Raw genomic sequence first — 14324 nt, forward strand, 5'->3', positions numbered from 1 at the left:
ATTGGCAGTGGATGATTGCTTGAGAGGGAGAACCATTCTATATTGTGGATGTAGCCATTGCTAGGTTTCCCATGTTACAGTAGATAGAGCCATGTTCACAAGCATATGGGCAGCTCTATTTGGACATATTAGTTATCAAAACATGAAAAGAAAATGAAGCTTGAAGGGGTTTTATGGAATAGGAAGATTTTGGAGAAGTTTCAGGGGAAACAATGGGGTAAATATGTGCCTTAGTCACTGTCATATTGTTGTAAAGAGATACAGAGTAAACCATTATCATCATGGTTGGGAGCATAGTGGTATGCAGGCAGATATTGGAGCAGTAGCTGAGAGCTACAACATGATCAAGAGTGGTTAGGCAGCTGGTGTGGGCCTTTGAAACCTCAGTGACATATTTCCTTCAAAAAGGCCACACCTCATTATCCTTATAATCCTTTCAAATAATACCACTGCCTGGTGACTATGCATTCAAATAGTTGAGCCTATGGTGGCCATTCTTCAAACTACCACTAGTGATTATATTTTATTGTATACATATATGAAATTCTTATAAACAAAGAAAAAACTTAAAAATATTTAAGAAAATTGTTTTCTTAATGTCAATAAATCTTTTAAAGTTAAAGTGATGAACATTTTGTAGGAATGTAGAAGGAGAACTCTTATGAACAGTTGATGGGAATGTACAATATTATAGCTACTTGAAGCTCTTGCAGGGGACACTGGTTTAATCCGTAGCATCCATGTGGTAGTTTACAAACATTTATAATCCTAGTTCCAGAGGATCTTATACTGTTTTCTGGGTTCTGCAGGCACTAGGAACCTAAATAGTGCACATATATACATACAAAAATTCATACACATAAAACAACAGATAAATATTTTTAGAAGTACCAACATAAACAATGTTAAAAAACAAAACATAAAAGCAAAATAAACAGCATAACTCATCTCTGATCTACCACTGGGCACATATCTAAAAGATGAGCTCCACGTGTCAGGAAGTAGTTTACTACAAACAACATTCTCAGTTCATGATAGTTAAGTCATAGAACCAACCAAGATGTTCATTGACACATGAATAAATGAAGGAAGTATGATAATGTGTTATTCAACTAAAAGGAGGGTTGGAATTCTGATATTGGTAAAGTGGATAAAACTGGAAGAAACCGTGTTAAGTAAAATAAGCCAGGCATAGCAACCCAAGCATTTTGTGTTTTTACTAACTCAAAAAATGGATGACATAGAAGCAGAGACTGGATCAGTGATCACTAGAAGTGGGACCCAGTGGAGGAGTAACACAACAGGGGTTAAATAAGAGACACCCCCATACAAATGGATTTGACATCATATAGCCTAGAGTCTACAAGAATTTGTGATCTATTTCAAACTCACTAGGAGGGGATGAAAGGTTGAAGAATACACAAACAGTAAAGCTTGAGATGAAAATGCTAATTAATAAGAAACTCTAAGAAAAATCCAACTACCATATGTCAATGATGCTAATAAATATAAATTGGCTAAGTTCAGTAGCTGAATCTCAGAAGAGCATTAAAATATCACATAATATTCAGTCAGTGTCATTACAGATTTAGTTTTCAATGCCCCCCAACTGCTTAGCACTGCTCATTAATCTCTATGCCTCTAGTCAACTCTTGTTCTAATTTTCCATAAATATTATAAATTTTCACCTCTCTCCAAACATCGTACCTCAACACTACTCCCTTACTTGTAGCAGATAAGATTGACTCCTGGATTCCCTAAAATACAGTCACAAGGACAGAATGGAATTCCATACAGTCATACCATCCAGTGACAATCTAACTGGTAGTGTCTATACAACTACCCTCTTATATCCTCCAAGTGATATACTTCTCAGAACATAGTCCTGATTGCTAAGCCCCCATGGCTTTATAGAGACTGTCAGAAATGAGCTACCTTCATTTCTGCCCGTTCCTAGTCTCTAATTATCTGCATCTTTCTCCCAGTTGCACATGTCAACCCACGGACCAGTTGTAGCCTTATGTTTGCCCCTTATGCTTGCCCCTTACGCCTTATGACATTAGCAACTGATTCTCAATTTTTTCATAGACAAGCTTTTCACCTACCCTGAATTATACAATTTCACCAGGCCCATTGTATTAAGCATCTCTTCTCACTGCTGTGAATTCTTGCTTGTAGCCTCAACTGCCGTTATGGAATTTGAAATATGGCAGCTATCAACTAAATATCTATTAGATGGTTGAGAAGGAAAAAAAAGAGCCTCTAAAATGGGGGACAATATGGATGAGAAAACTCTGTATGGCATGTGGTAGGCAATGGTTCATTTTGACGATGAGGCAAGGAAGGATGATGCAACAGGAGAGATCAGCAAGGCTGGCTCCACCCTCTGACCCATTCCCTCTGTGTGATCTGGGTCTCTCTAGACCAGAGCTTTGGACTTTCTATACTTTCAGGCTTGTATGAGATATAGTTGCCAAGATAATGGACGGAAACCTTCACCACAGAGCAGACACTCAGCTAGGCTGGACTTTTCAATGTCATCCCTGTTATTTCTTAGGTTAGACCTGGTCTTAGCTTAGACCTGGTTGATGGTGACTTATCACTTGTTCTGTTTTTTTTTAACATTTTGGTGGTGTGGAGGACTGAACACAGGGTCTTGCACATACAAGGCTTTTTTTTTTTTTTTTTCCTTTTCTTATTTTGACCCTACATTGAGCAAAGTCTTTCCTGTTTGGAGGAATCTTAGGAAGCAGGCAGTTAGGACACTCATTCAGAAACATGTTGCTCCTGGTCCCCATTGTAGATGTGCAAGGTCCACACTGGATTCAGTCTCAGAACTGGTCTGATCTGGGCAGGGAGGAACTGCAGAAGGGCCTGCACGTAGCTGGGATTTTGGTGGGAAGGGTGGAGAGTTGAGTCCTCTTTTTCATCGAGTTATTTTGTAGTCTCCATGGGGGAAACAGCCTTCCCAACATGCTATTCAGGAAGGAAGCTGTGCACTGGAACTGTTTCTCAGGATGATATTGTTGAGAGTTGAGTTTCCTGCGATGGCACTAATGTTTTCTCATTAAAATCAGACTTTGAGATCTTTTTGTCAGCCTGGGGGATTGTCTTAGGACACAATCACATCTGAATTATTCAATTTATACAGCTATGGGGTGATTCTACAAACTTGAGCGTTCTCTGTGGGCATCATTCCCTGCTGAAAAAGCAGAGCCCGACTCAGACCAAAGTGGGCATATCAGAAGTCTTTTCTAGAAGTAGTATCTCTGTAATTCAGGATAGACAGAAGTTTCTCCAGGATCGTGCCTGGATTTTTAAAACACCTTTTAAAATTTACATTTTTCTTTATTCATGAGAATTTTATACATGTATATAATAAACTTGATCTTATCTACCCCTATTTTTCTCCTCTAATTCCCCCCCCCCCGTATCACTTTCAACATGTGTATGTCTTTTTGACAACCCAATGACATCCAAGTAGTCCCACATGTGTGTGGACTTTTTAGAAGAAACTTGGAAAGATGGAAACAGAAGCCAGATACAGGTTCTGAGATCAGAAGAAGTAGGAGCCAAGGGAGCATCTGGCCTGGGCCTTCAGGCACTCCAGAATGAGTGTACCTTGTCCTCCACCTCTGCAGCAGTCTGCTTGGTAACCTCCAGGTTCTCCACCAAGGCTGTTTCTCCCAGAAAGTTCCCTGAGGCTGAAGAGAGGCGAGACAGCAGGTTGTCCTCTAAGGTTTTCAGGGTGATTTTGAAACTGTTCTGCTGTTTTGTGAGATCTGACTGTAAATATCAAGTGAGGAAGAGTCAGGTAGAGATGCCAAAACATCTTGCCCTAGGACAGGCTTAAATAAATAAGTGTTGAAAGGGGCAGAGTCTCTCCTGGCAGAGACAGTGTACCAAAGGTACAGCAGCAGAATGCTTTTGACTCTGAGCAGAAGTGTGACTGGGGTCACAATTATGGCTATGCAGTTGACTGACATGATTCTGGGAGTGAAAATGTAAGTGGTTTAGCCTGAAACTATGGTTAAAGTTTCAGCTCAATGGAACATACCCAGATCTATTCATGTCATTGTTCTTCAAACAGCAGCCTATGAGTGATTGGTTTAACATTTACAACATAGTGGTGTTAGAAGTAATCTAGAGATGATTGGAAGCACACGAGAGGATGTGGGCATGTGCTATGCAAACATCATTTACATAAGAAACTGGACCATCAGCAGTTTGGTATCTGAGGGGCACTGGGATACAACTCCCCACCAATCTAGAATGGAGATCATAGGCTGGCTTATGTCAGTAATCTGTGACTCCCAGTCCTTACACTTAAGAGTGCTGTGCTATGCTTAATACAGTGCTGAGGTCACTAAATAGAACCTGCAAGCAGAGAGTAAAGTAACAATTTCATTCTCTAGAGAGTTCTGCCTCCCACTTTGCTGGCATCAGATGAACAGTAAAGAAGTACTTAAAAGACAAACTCATCTGGCTCATGCTGTTCCAACAAGGTCCTCACCTGTGGCCAGGGTAGGGTTAGAATCCCAGCAGCTCCCAGGTCCTCTCTGCTTTGTGATCATTAGGCTAGGTATCCTAAAACACTGAGCACTCTATTTATTCACTGGCAGATGGGAGTTAACTCCAAATAGCCCTAGCATCTTTGACCTATGAAACCTTTTGATCCCAGTCAAAAACAAAAACAACTTACATATTAGGGCTTTTAGCCATGCCACCCTCCATCACTCTCTCTCTCTCTCTGGCTTATTAATTATATATATTACCTATTATGTGTATGTGTGTCTGTATATACACATGTATGAAGGTACCTAAAGAGGCTAGAAAGTGTCAAATTTCCTGGGGCTGGAGTTATAGATGTTTATGAGCTATCTCACATGGGTGCTGGAGACAGAACTTGGATCCTTTACGAGAGAGAAGAAGCATTATAATAAACTGCTGAGCCATCGCTCCAACCTCTGTTCATTCTCTTAAAAACACAGATGTTAGTCCAGCCTGAGGGTAGGGCTGGCTATTCCCTTTTGGGAACACTGTACCTAGAGGCTTTCAAATTACTTAGGAGTTAGCTCAAAGGACAACACTCATAGAAGCTTTCTGATGACTACTACTTAAATTAGTTCCCATAAACTGTACCTCTTCCATGAATGCGCATGCACTCTCTCAAGTGCTTGTGAACACACACACACACACACACACACACACACACACACAGGAGATAATGATGAGTTTGAGGCTAGCTTGGCCCTGTAGTTTTCTATATTACCTAGTTTTATTTCCTGAAAATTCTTATTAGTAGCTAAAATGACATTATTTCTCAGTTTTCATTTTTCCTTCCTCTGTTCCCCTGTGCTTGGCTGTATGCTCTGTAGACAGCTATATGGTCTTCCTTGGGTCTATTGGGTCTTCACACTATAATCTTGTTTGTTGTGGACTTGGACTTCAGAGTATGTCTTAATAGTATATGATGGGGAGAGTTCTGGAGAGCCTTGGACTCAGTCTCACATATGCTGTGGAAGCTTGGTGAGTGGGGTCCTCTTGACCTCTATTATTTAATCTAATCACATCTAAAGAAAGAAAGGAAAGCATGCTCATGGTATGGACTGAACTATGCTCCCACAAAGGATTTGTACACTATGACTAATCCTCCAATGGACTGTGTAGGAAAGTACTTAGGTGTCATAGAAGGGAGTCCTTGCTTGATGTTCCTAGAAGAGTCATAAGAGAGGGCCTCCTAGCTCTATAAATGTATAAGAGGTTATATGAGCAGGCAGCTGTCAGTAAGCTAAGAAGCCTCACAGGGAACAGCTATACCAGCAACATGATCTCTAGCTCCCAGCCTTTAGAAGCGATAGGACCCAAGTGCTTGCCCTTTATGCTGCCTGAACTTAAACTGGCTAAGACACAACCCCAGCAAAGATGACCCTGTTCCTCTTACCCATGCATAATCTAATCCTACTTAGCTTTGGACGGCTCCATGTGAGTAGTGAGATCAGACATTCTTATATCAGAGCCCTGAGCCAGGCCCTGCTCGTGGGGACAGGAATGTCACCTCTCCCATCTTTCTTGCTTCTGTTCTTCCCCTAAGAACATTCTTTCTTTTCCTACTGGGTATTCCAAGGTGACTAGGTAGGGCTAGAACTCATCCAATGTCTTGCAGAACCCACTTCGCTGGGTTCCGGGAGAAACTTGCCCACTTTCTGCTGCCACAGTGGCTACACGGCAGGACCCAGTGCAGAGCACCCCTTCCTTCCTTCCTTGGCGAATCTCTGACACACCTTCAGCTGCTCCAGGTCTGGTCTCTCCATGCTGACCACAGCAGCTAGCAGCTGGTCCTCCAGGCCATCCCTGGTCACCGTGAAATTGATCAGGGTGGCCTGAGCCTGCAGCTCAGGCTGGTAGTGAGGGTTGGCCAGCTTGGTGTGAAGAATGAGCCGGAACTTGGGATTGAACTCACACTCCTTGTCTCCAATCTTGATGAATCTGGAACACAAAAGATCAGGTGAAGGAGGGGTGCCTTCAGACAGAATTTTAGATTTTGTTTTTAAATAGGAGCACAGTCAACAGTAATATCACATTCTCATGAATATTTTCTAATCATGTCTAAAACTACCTAGGATCCTTCTTTTCCTTAAATGTTGGGAGCTGGTTGGAAAGATTAAGTTTTGCCTCATGCTTCATTTTATAGTGTGAAACTTTAGGCACTGTCAGTATAGACTTGGATACTATGAAAATGTCCCAGCAGATGGCAGTACAGAATATGGCAGAAGGGGCATCAGCTTGTAGTTGGCAGGAAGATCTTCCTAGGCATGCTAGAAGGCTTCCTTTTTCTGGGCTAGAAAGGGGATGTCTTTGATGGGTGAAAATAATTAAACACAGAAGCAGGATTAGCTTGAAACACAGAAGGGTAACTTAGGGACTCTGCAACCAGTGAGGCTTCTGCTAAGCCTAGGACATGGTTTCTCTCCAAAGATCCATGTACTAGAAGCCTGGTCTTTCATGATAGAATGGTTGTATGCAGGCATGTGTGTGTGCACATGTGTTTGTATGTATGTATGTGTGTGTGTGTGTATCTGAGAGGTGGGGTATGGTAGATGGTAATTGTAATGGTTAATGATGTCTCTTGGGAGGAGGTTGGGTCTAGCAGGAGTGGATTCGACTCTGAAAGACTAAGCCTGAACCCTTCGCAATCTCTTGCTTTCTGTCTTGTCATGTTAACCACCACACCTACCTGCCATGGACTCCTGCCACATCAATATCTGCCAGGTTATGAAATCACAAAACAACTCTTATCAGATCCAGTTGGTCAACCTTAGGCTTTCTGTTTCTAAATCTGTGAACTACACAAATGAATTTTCTTAAGAAACTACCTAGCCTTGAGTCTTTTGTTACAGCAACAGAAAACAGGTAAGGATGGCCCCAGAATTAATCACACCTTCATGTTAATTAGCACATCTATTATATGAGATGGAAGCCCTTCTATTTCCTCTCATTTTCTCATTCATAGAAACTTCCTCTCTTTACCCTGTACCTGCTAAGCCTGCTAAGTCACAAAGGGTCATCAAATCGACTGGGAGCGGCATTCTGAGACCCACATATTTGGCTTGAATGAATTGTATGTCTTGGAAGTCTGTTGGTTTTGACTATTTCCCTTAAGGCTCCCCTGAAATTGTGCACTGTAGCCATTAGAAACAGGGCAAGGACTTTCAGGCTTCTAGAGTCCAAGGGCAATGAAATGCCCTGATGCTAGAGGAGAGGAAGGCAGGCCAGCTGCAGTGAGCTCCCTGACATGAGCCCAGGGGAAAAGGTTCTAGAAGTGAGCTCTCCATAGCTCTAACCAGGGCAGTGGTCCCACTCTAAGCACAGGGCAGCTGTGCAGCCAAGTCTCACCGTCCTTTCTTAATGACTTCTCTCCCAAGCAGAGGTCCCAGGACAGGATCTATGGACTCCTCAAGGTTCTCAATTAGTACCACATCTCCAGCTTCCAGGGCACGCTCTATGGTCTGAAGGCAGCTGAGGAGTAAGTTAGGAAGTGTGAGTCCATGCCAATGCATGGATCTGAGGCAATTTAACCACTGCGCCTCTGGAAGTGCAGTCCCAGCAGGGAGACATAGCTTCCAGAAATGTCTTCAGCGACTACATTTTCTCTATTTAAAATATCATTTATGCTTTTTTCAATTTTTAGTAGACATGACAAAATAAAAAGGAATATGAAAATTAACCACAAACTCTCTCTGTCTGTTATTTACAGTTCAGTGTTTACTGTGAACATCTGCTTATTTGGGGGATCCTTTGGTACTGGGTGGTGGGGGGTTGGCTTGGGGCCCCATGTGAAACAAACCCAACAAGTGCTCAATTTAAAACTAAATACATAAAAATTTCAATTTAAATAAAAATGGCTATAGGCAATTTATAGAGGGATTAGAGGTAGGTGGTTTTGGAGTTAGATGGTTGGGGGTTGCAGAGAGTGGGAAGTGGAGAGAGAGGGAAAAAGAGAGAGACAAAGAGAGACAGAGACAGAGAGAGACAGAGAAAGACAGAGAGAGAAGAAGGAAAAGGGGAGGAAGAGGAAGTGGAAGAGGAGGAGAAAGAAGCCACCAAGGGAGGAGATGAACTATGGGCACATGGTCAGAAGAAACAGCAAGTATTTGGGGTACACTGTTGGGGAAGTAGACAGGCTAGCAGTTAGAATAGCAGATTAGTGGTTACCCTCCAGTATTGCCCAAGACTAATAAAATAACTCTAGTCTGAGTCTCATTCATTCTTAAGCTAGATAGGGATAGGATTACATGGTTCAACTACATCCTTACATGAAATGATGTCATGTGTGCACACACTATATAACCATCCTTCCATACACTTTTATTTATATACTTGATTCAATGAAATGCTGGATAATGGTGGTTGCATAGGATTAACAATGGAGGTGGTGTGCCCGCCCATGTTTAGTACAGACACAATTGCTTCCAAGTATTTGGGACACAGGGTTGGCTCCCTGTATAGCCTGTAGGTATAAAGAGCTGACCACATTACATTTTCAATTTTAGTTTTTATATTATTGAATTCATATGGCACTTTTGCTTTATAACCTAGTTTTTTTATATATAAAATATAAACATTTCCCCAAGGCATTGAATATTCTTCCAAAGTAATTTTTTACACATGTAAAATAAGACATTTATTATACTTAAGAACAGATTTTATCTAGTTTATGAAAACTCTAAAATGGCACATGGTGTATCCCTTTAGCTCACAGTACAAGCTGGTATACTGCCGCCAGTTAACCCACAAATAGCTGTTTTTAAGTTTCACTTTGGAAGTCCTAGGAAATATATACTATTTATTTCTTAAAATTTGTTTTTATTACTTGTATATTGTGCATGCTTTTGTGTGAGTGAAGGCCATAAGAAGAGGAATTAGACCCCTTGGTACTGGAGTTCCAGATGGTCCCTGAGTTGTCACTGTTCTCCTGGTCCTCTTCCTTAATGGACAGTCTTCTAGGCTAATCCCTTCCTGGAGCTGCTGCCAGAACTCAGTTTCTTCCCATAAATTCTTAAGGGTATGGAAGCATTTTGCAGTCACACTGGGGCAAGAAGCCAGCCTTGCTCTGACCATTTTTCATTTTCAATGACACAACCTTACCCTGTGACTTCTCATCCATCACTGCCAGTCCCATTTGTGGGCAAGGGCTTCCCTTCTATGATCTTTCCCTAAGGCCACATGATAGTCTAGTCTAGTCACTTCCTCCTGACAATTGTTTTTTTGCCAGGCATGTCCTCGGGAACTGTCTTTTGTCCATTCATGGTCCTCATGCTTTGTATTCTCTGATGCAGTGAACATGGAGTGATAGGTGTCAGTCAGATGGCCTCCAATGATGTCAGTATGCTGCTGCATATCTAACATCATGAGAAGAGTCATTTTCTAAGGGGGGGGGCAAGCTGACAGCAAAACCCAAAAGGACATGAACCAGGCTGAACAGAGTAAACTTAATCCAGTGATCAGGTGCCCCCCTCCCTCGAGAGCAGGTCCTGAGTCTTGCTAGCCTACATTTAATGTGCCATCAGGCCTTATCTGGCTTAAGGGGAAAAACATCTATTTTGGCACATGGGCACAGTCCATCAGGGAAATTCTGGAGGGAGGAGCTTGAGGCAGCTGCTTAAGTTGCATTCATAGCCCCAAAGGAGAGGGAGTGGAACACTCATGCTCAGCTAGTGTCTTCGTCAATGCTCTGGCTATGAAGAGATACCATGAGCACAGCAGCTTTTTATAAAGGAAAGCATTTAATTTTGGCTGGCTTGGAGTTTAGAGGTTTAGTCCATTGTTATCATTATAGGAAATGTGGTGGTTTGAATATACTTGGCCAATGGAGTAATACTATTAGAAAGAGTGGCATTGGAGTGAGTATGGCTTTGTTGGAAGAAGTGTGTCACTGTGGGTGTGGGCTTTGAGACCCTCCTCCTAACTCCCTGGAAGTCAGTCTTCTCCTGTTTGCCTTCTGATCAAGATGTAGAACTCTTAGTTCCTCACATGCCATGCCTGCCTAGATGGTGCCATGCTCCAGCCTTTATGATAATGGACTCACTCTCTGAAGCTGTAAGTAGCTCTAATTAAATATTGTCCTTTATAAGAGTTGCCTTGGTCATGGTGTCTCTTTACAGCAATGGAAACCCAAACTAAGACAGGAAGTATGATACTATGCAGACACACATGATGCTGGAGAGGTAACTGAAAGTTCTATATCTGGATAGGCAGACAGCAGGAAGAATGAATGACAACAGACCTGGTTTGAGCTTTTTAAACCTCAAAATCCATACTCAGTGACACCCTTCCTTCAACAAGGTCACACCTACTCCCACAAAACCACACTTCCTAATAGTGCCACTCCCTGTGAGCCTATGTGGGCCATTTCCATTCAAGCTACCCCAGAAGCTTTCTCCTTTTTATATAGTTTGGGACCCAAGCCCGGGGAATAGTGCCACCCATTTTTTTGGGGGGGGGTCTTCCCACTTCAAATAATCTAGTCAAGGGCTGGAAGCTAACCTAGACAAGATAATTCCCAATAAGCATCCCAGAGACTTAACGCTTAGGTGATTCTGAAACTATCTGTTTGATAACCAATAATTGTCAAAGAGATGAGCACCAGAGATGGTGACAATGTATGGCCAGATAAGATGAGAAGGTACATCATCCTTTTAACTGGCATGTAGTAGTTGTAAGTCCTTGTGAGGTATAGAGTGACAATTTGATATATGTACACCTTATACAATGGTCAGGGTAGCCGTGTTTCTGCTTTCTTAAACATTTACCATTTCTCTCTGTTGGATCTTTGAATTCCTATCTTCCTATGAAATGTATAATAAATTAGGAACTATAGTCAGTATATGCTTTCTAACGAGAAAGAGCACAGAGTTGGTAACCAAGTCTCTTGTTTTAATACTTCTTAAACTGAGAAGAAAACCTGCAAAAAATCAGGATGCTTACCTGACGGAGAGGTCAGAAGAGGAAAAATAAGCCACCAGGGCTTATGTTTGCTCCATGCATGTTTTCTTCTTATTCAAAAGGCAACAGTGCCAATTTGTGTGACCAGGCACTTACCCCTTTTGGCCAATCTGGGTGACCTGGAGTTCTTCTCCATATTTGTTCTTGATCCATTTAATGCCTTGCAGTTGAGGGTCAACCATGAGTGGCCAGCGCTCACAGTTGATGAGGATGGTGGCATTCTCCATGGACATGCGGTCAGCAGGGAGACCCTCATTCTGCCAGGCAGCCACATCAGCATCATCAGTTAGCATCCTCAGGGGGTCCAGAGTTGGGGTGGTTGGAATGGGAACCTGATGAAGAGGTGACATTCTGAATGGAAAACTCTCTCCGTGGGGGAGAATCCACAGTATCTCACTGTATAACATAACACCTTTAAAGGTAAGACCAACATCCTCCTGATGTGGTGGGCTTACTTGGCTATGTGACTGTTGCTGAAACTACCCTGAAGGGGTGAACAATAGAAATTTACCTTGTGACCAATTCTCTGTTCTTTAGCATATTCATTTAAGTCACATTCTTGTATGTTATTTATATCTTTAAAAGAATTATTTATTACATGTGCATGTATGTATATATGTATGTGGATGGGTATGCACACGATATTGCATGTGTGTCGATGTCAGAGTGTAATTTGGGGGAATTAGTTCTCTCCCTCTACTATGTGGGTCTCTACGATCTGTCTCAGGTAGTTAGGTTTGGAGACTAAGCTATCTTGCCAGCCTGATTATTTCTATAATGTCCATAACCACATGAACAATTACTTCTCTGCCATTTTTCTGTTTCTCAAGTCTGTTTTCTGGTGATAGTACCAGCTCACACAGTCCACTCTCTCCTCTCATCCATTTTACCATCTTATAAAGAGATAGGGAAGCTTCCTTTCTCCTAACCCAATCTTCCCTCCTCAAGGCTGCTTACAACTCCCCAGCCCCCCAAAAGCAAGCATACCTCGAGCATACCCTCAGCCCCAAGAACTCCACCCACATCACTCTATGTACTCTCAGGTCTGAAGAATCCTTTCTGTTTTCCTATTTTGGCCTATTTCAGCTCACCTAATTCTTTTATAAACAATGTTTTTCATTGACTTACATACTTTTAAAAAGAGGTAAAATTTACACAATGTAAAATGAACCATGGTAAGGTGTATAGTTCAGTCAGTGGTGGATAGCACGGCCACAGGGCTATAAATCTTTTAGCTTGGTCCATTTACTCTCAGGTATTTTCATGGCCCCAAAGGACGATTCAGGCTTATTAAACAATTCCTCTCTGTGTCTCTCTACTGCAAGCTCTTAGCAATTACTAATATGCTTTCTATCTCTATAGATTTTCTTACTTTGGATATTTAATAAAAATGGAATCATACAAGATGTGACCTTTTGTGTCTGGCCACTTTCATTTAGAATAATGGTTTTAAGGTTTAGATTTAACACTATTTAAACTCTTTGATTCAACTCTCTTTGTACTTTGTTTTGCCTAGATAACTCAGGGAAACTATTTAAACCATCTCCTTTTTCCTTTAGGCATGTTCAAGTGGCAGCCTTTTGGCCACATGATATCCAGGACAGCTTTGAATGTGTTCTTCAAAAAGTCATCAACTTACTTAAAACATGATGACATTTATGTAAGTTTTTAACTCAATTACATAAATCTAAAGTGTGAAATTTATAGATAAGAATATCATGCTACAATGTCAAAGGTTAAATGAGTTTAAAATGAAGGAAACAGATGGCCCAAGATTCAGCATCAAGCTCATTCTCTGTCTGTCTGTCTGTCTGTCTGTCTTTCTGTCTGTCTGTCTGTCTGTCTGTCTCTCTCTCTGTCTCTGTCTCTGTCTCTCTCTCTGTCTCTCTCTCTTTCTCTCTCTGGCGGTTGAATATGCTTGGCCCAGGGAGTAGCACTATTTGAAAGTATGGTCTTGTTGGAAAAGGTGTGCCACTGTGGGCGTGGGCTTTAAAACCTTGGAAGCTAGTCTTTTCCTAGCACCCTTCAGATGAAGATGTAGAACTCTCAGCTCCTCTTGTACCATGTCTGCCTGGATGCTGCCATGCTCCTACTTTGATGATAATGAACTGAACCTCTGAACCAGTAAGCCAGCTCCAATTAAATATTGTCTTTATAAGAGTTGGTGTGGTCTTGATGTCTCTTCACAGCAATGAAACCCTAACTAAGATAGACATTCTCTCTTTCTTTCTCTTCCTTCCCTCCAACATCTTTACTATGTTGCTCATGCTGAGCTTGAAATCTCATCTAAGCCTCCTAACTGTTCTAATTACATATACGTCACATATACATGACACTCTACCAAGTTTAAAACGTATTTCTGTTCTCAGGATAAGAATACCATGAGGCCGATTTCCTTGGAGAAGCTTCATGTAGCCAGGCAGAGGCAGGAAGATTGTCAGTTTGAGGTAGGCCTGAGCTATGTGGAGAAAACATAATAAAACAAAAACGGAAATGTGTTTTGCCATATTTTCATTGTAATCTTATGAATAAAACATTGTTCTTGGATTCATAGACTTTGTCAGGTTGCTTTATGAGGTTTGAATGTGTTCCCCAAAACTTAGGTGTTAAAAACTTAATCCCAAGTGAGCAGGTCATTGTGGATCTGCCCTATAAATGGCTGCCATTGATATAATGGGAGTGAGTTAGTTTCTGTGACAGTGGGTCACAGACGTGAGTTTGGTCCCATCTATTTCCTTGGCTCTCACTCTCTTGCTCTTTTGTCTATTGGCATGAAATGTCAACATACTAAGTTCTGTGGCCGACTTGCCAGACTGCTG

At 41.7% G+C, this 14324-nt stretch overlaps 1 protein-coding gene across 6 annotated transcripts in view; it reads right to left on the minus strand.

The window, feature by feature from the left end:
- The window catches only part of Dnah9 (dynein axonemal heavy chain 9), a 335545-nt gene that overhangs the window by 64980 nt on the left and 256241 nt on the right, over nt 1-14324 (minus strand). For all 6 annotated transcript variants that reach the window (XM_031353939.1, XM_031353935.1, XM_031353934.1 and 3 more), the window contains 4 exons: nt 11602-11837; nt 7897-8019; nt 6285-6489; nt 3622-3786 (listed from right to left, as the gene is read on the minus strand). In XM_031353939.1, coding sequence (XP_031209799.1) covers nt 3622-3786; nt 6285-6489; nt 7897-8019; nt 11602-11837 — 729 coding nt within the window. The remainder of the gene's footprint in view (nt 1-3621; nt 3787-6284; nt 6490-7896; nt 8020-11601; nt 11838-14324) is intronic.

The sequence above is a fragment of the Mastomys coucha genome, unplaced genomic scaffold, assembly GCF_008632895.1.
Source record: "Mastomys coucha isolate ucsf_1 unplaced genomic scaffold, UCSF_Mcou_1 pScaffold5, whole genome shotgun sequence".
NCBI lineage: Eukaryota > Metazoa > Chordata > Mammalia > Rodentia > Muridae > Mastomys > Mastomys coucha.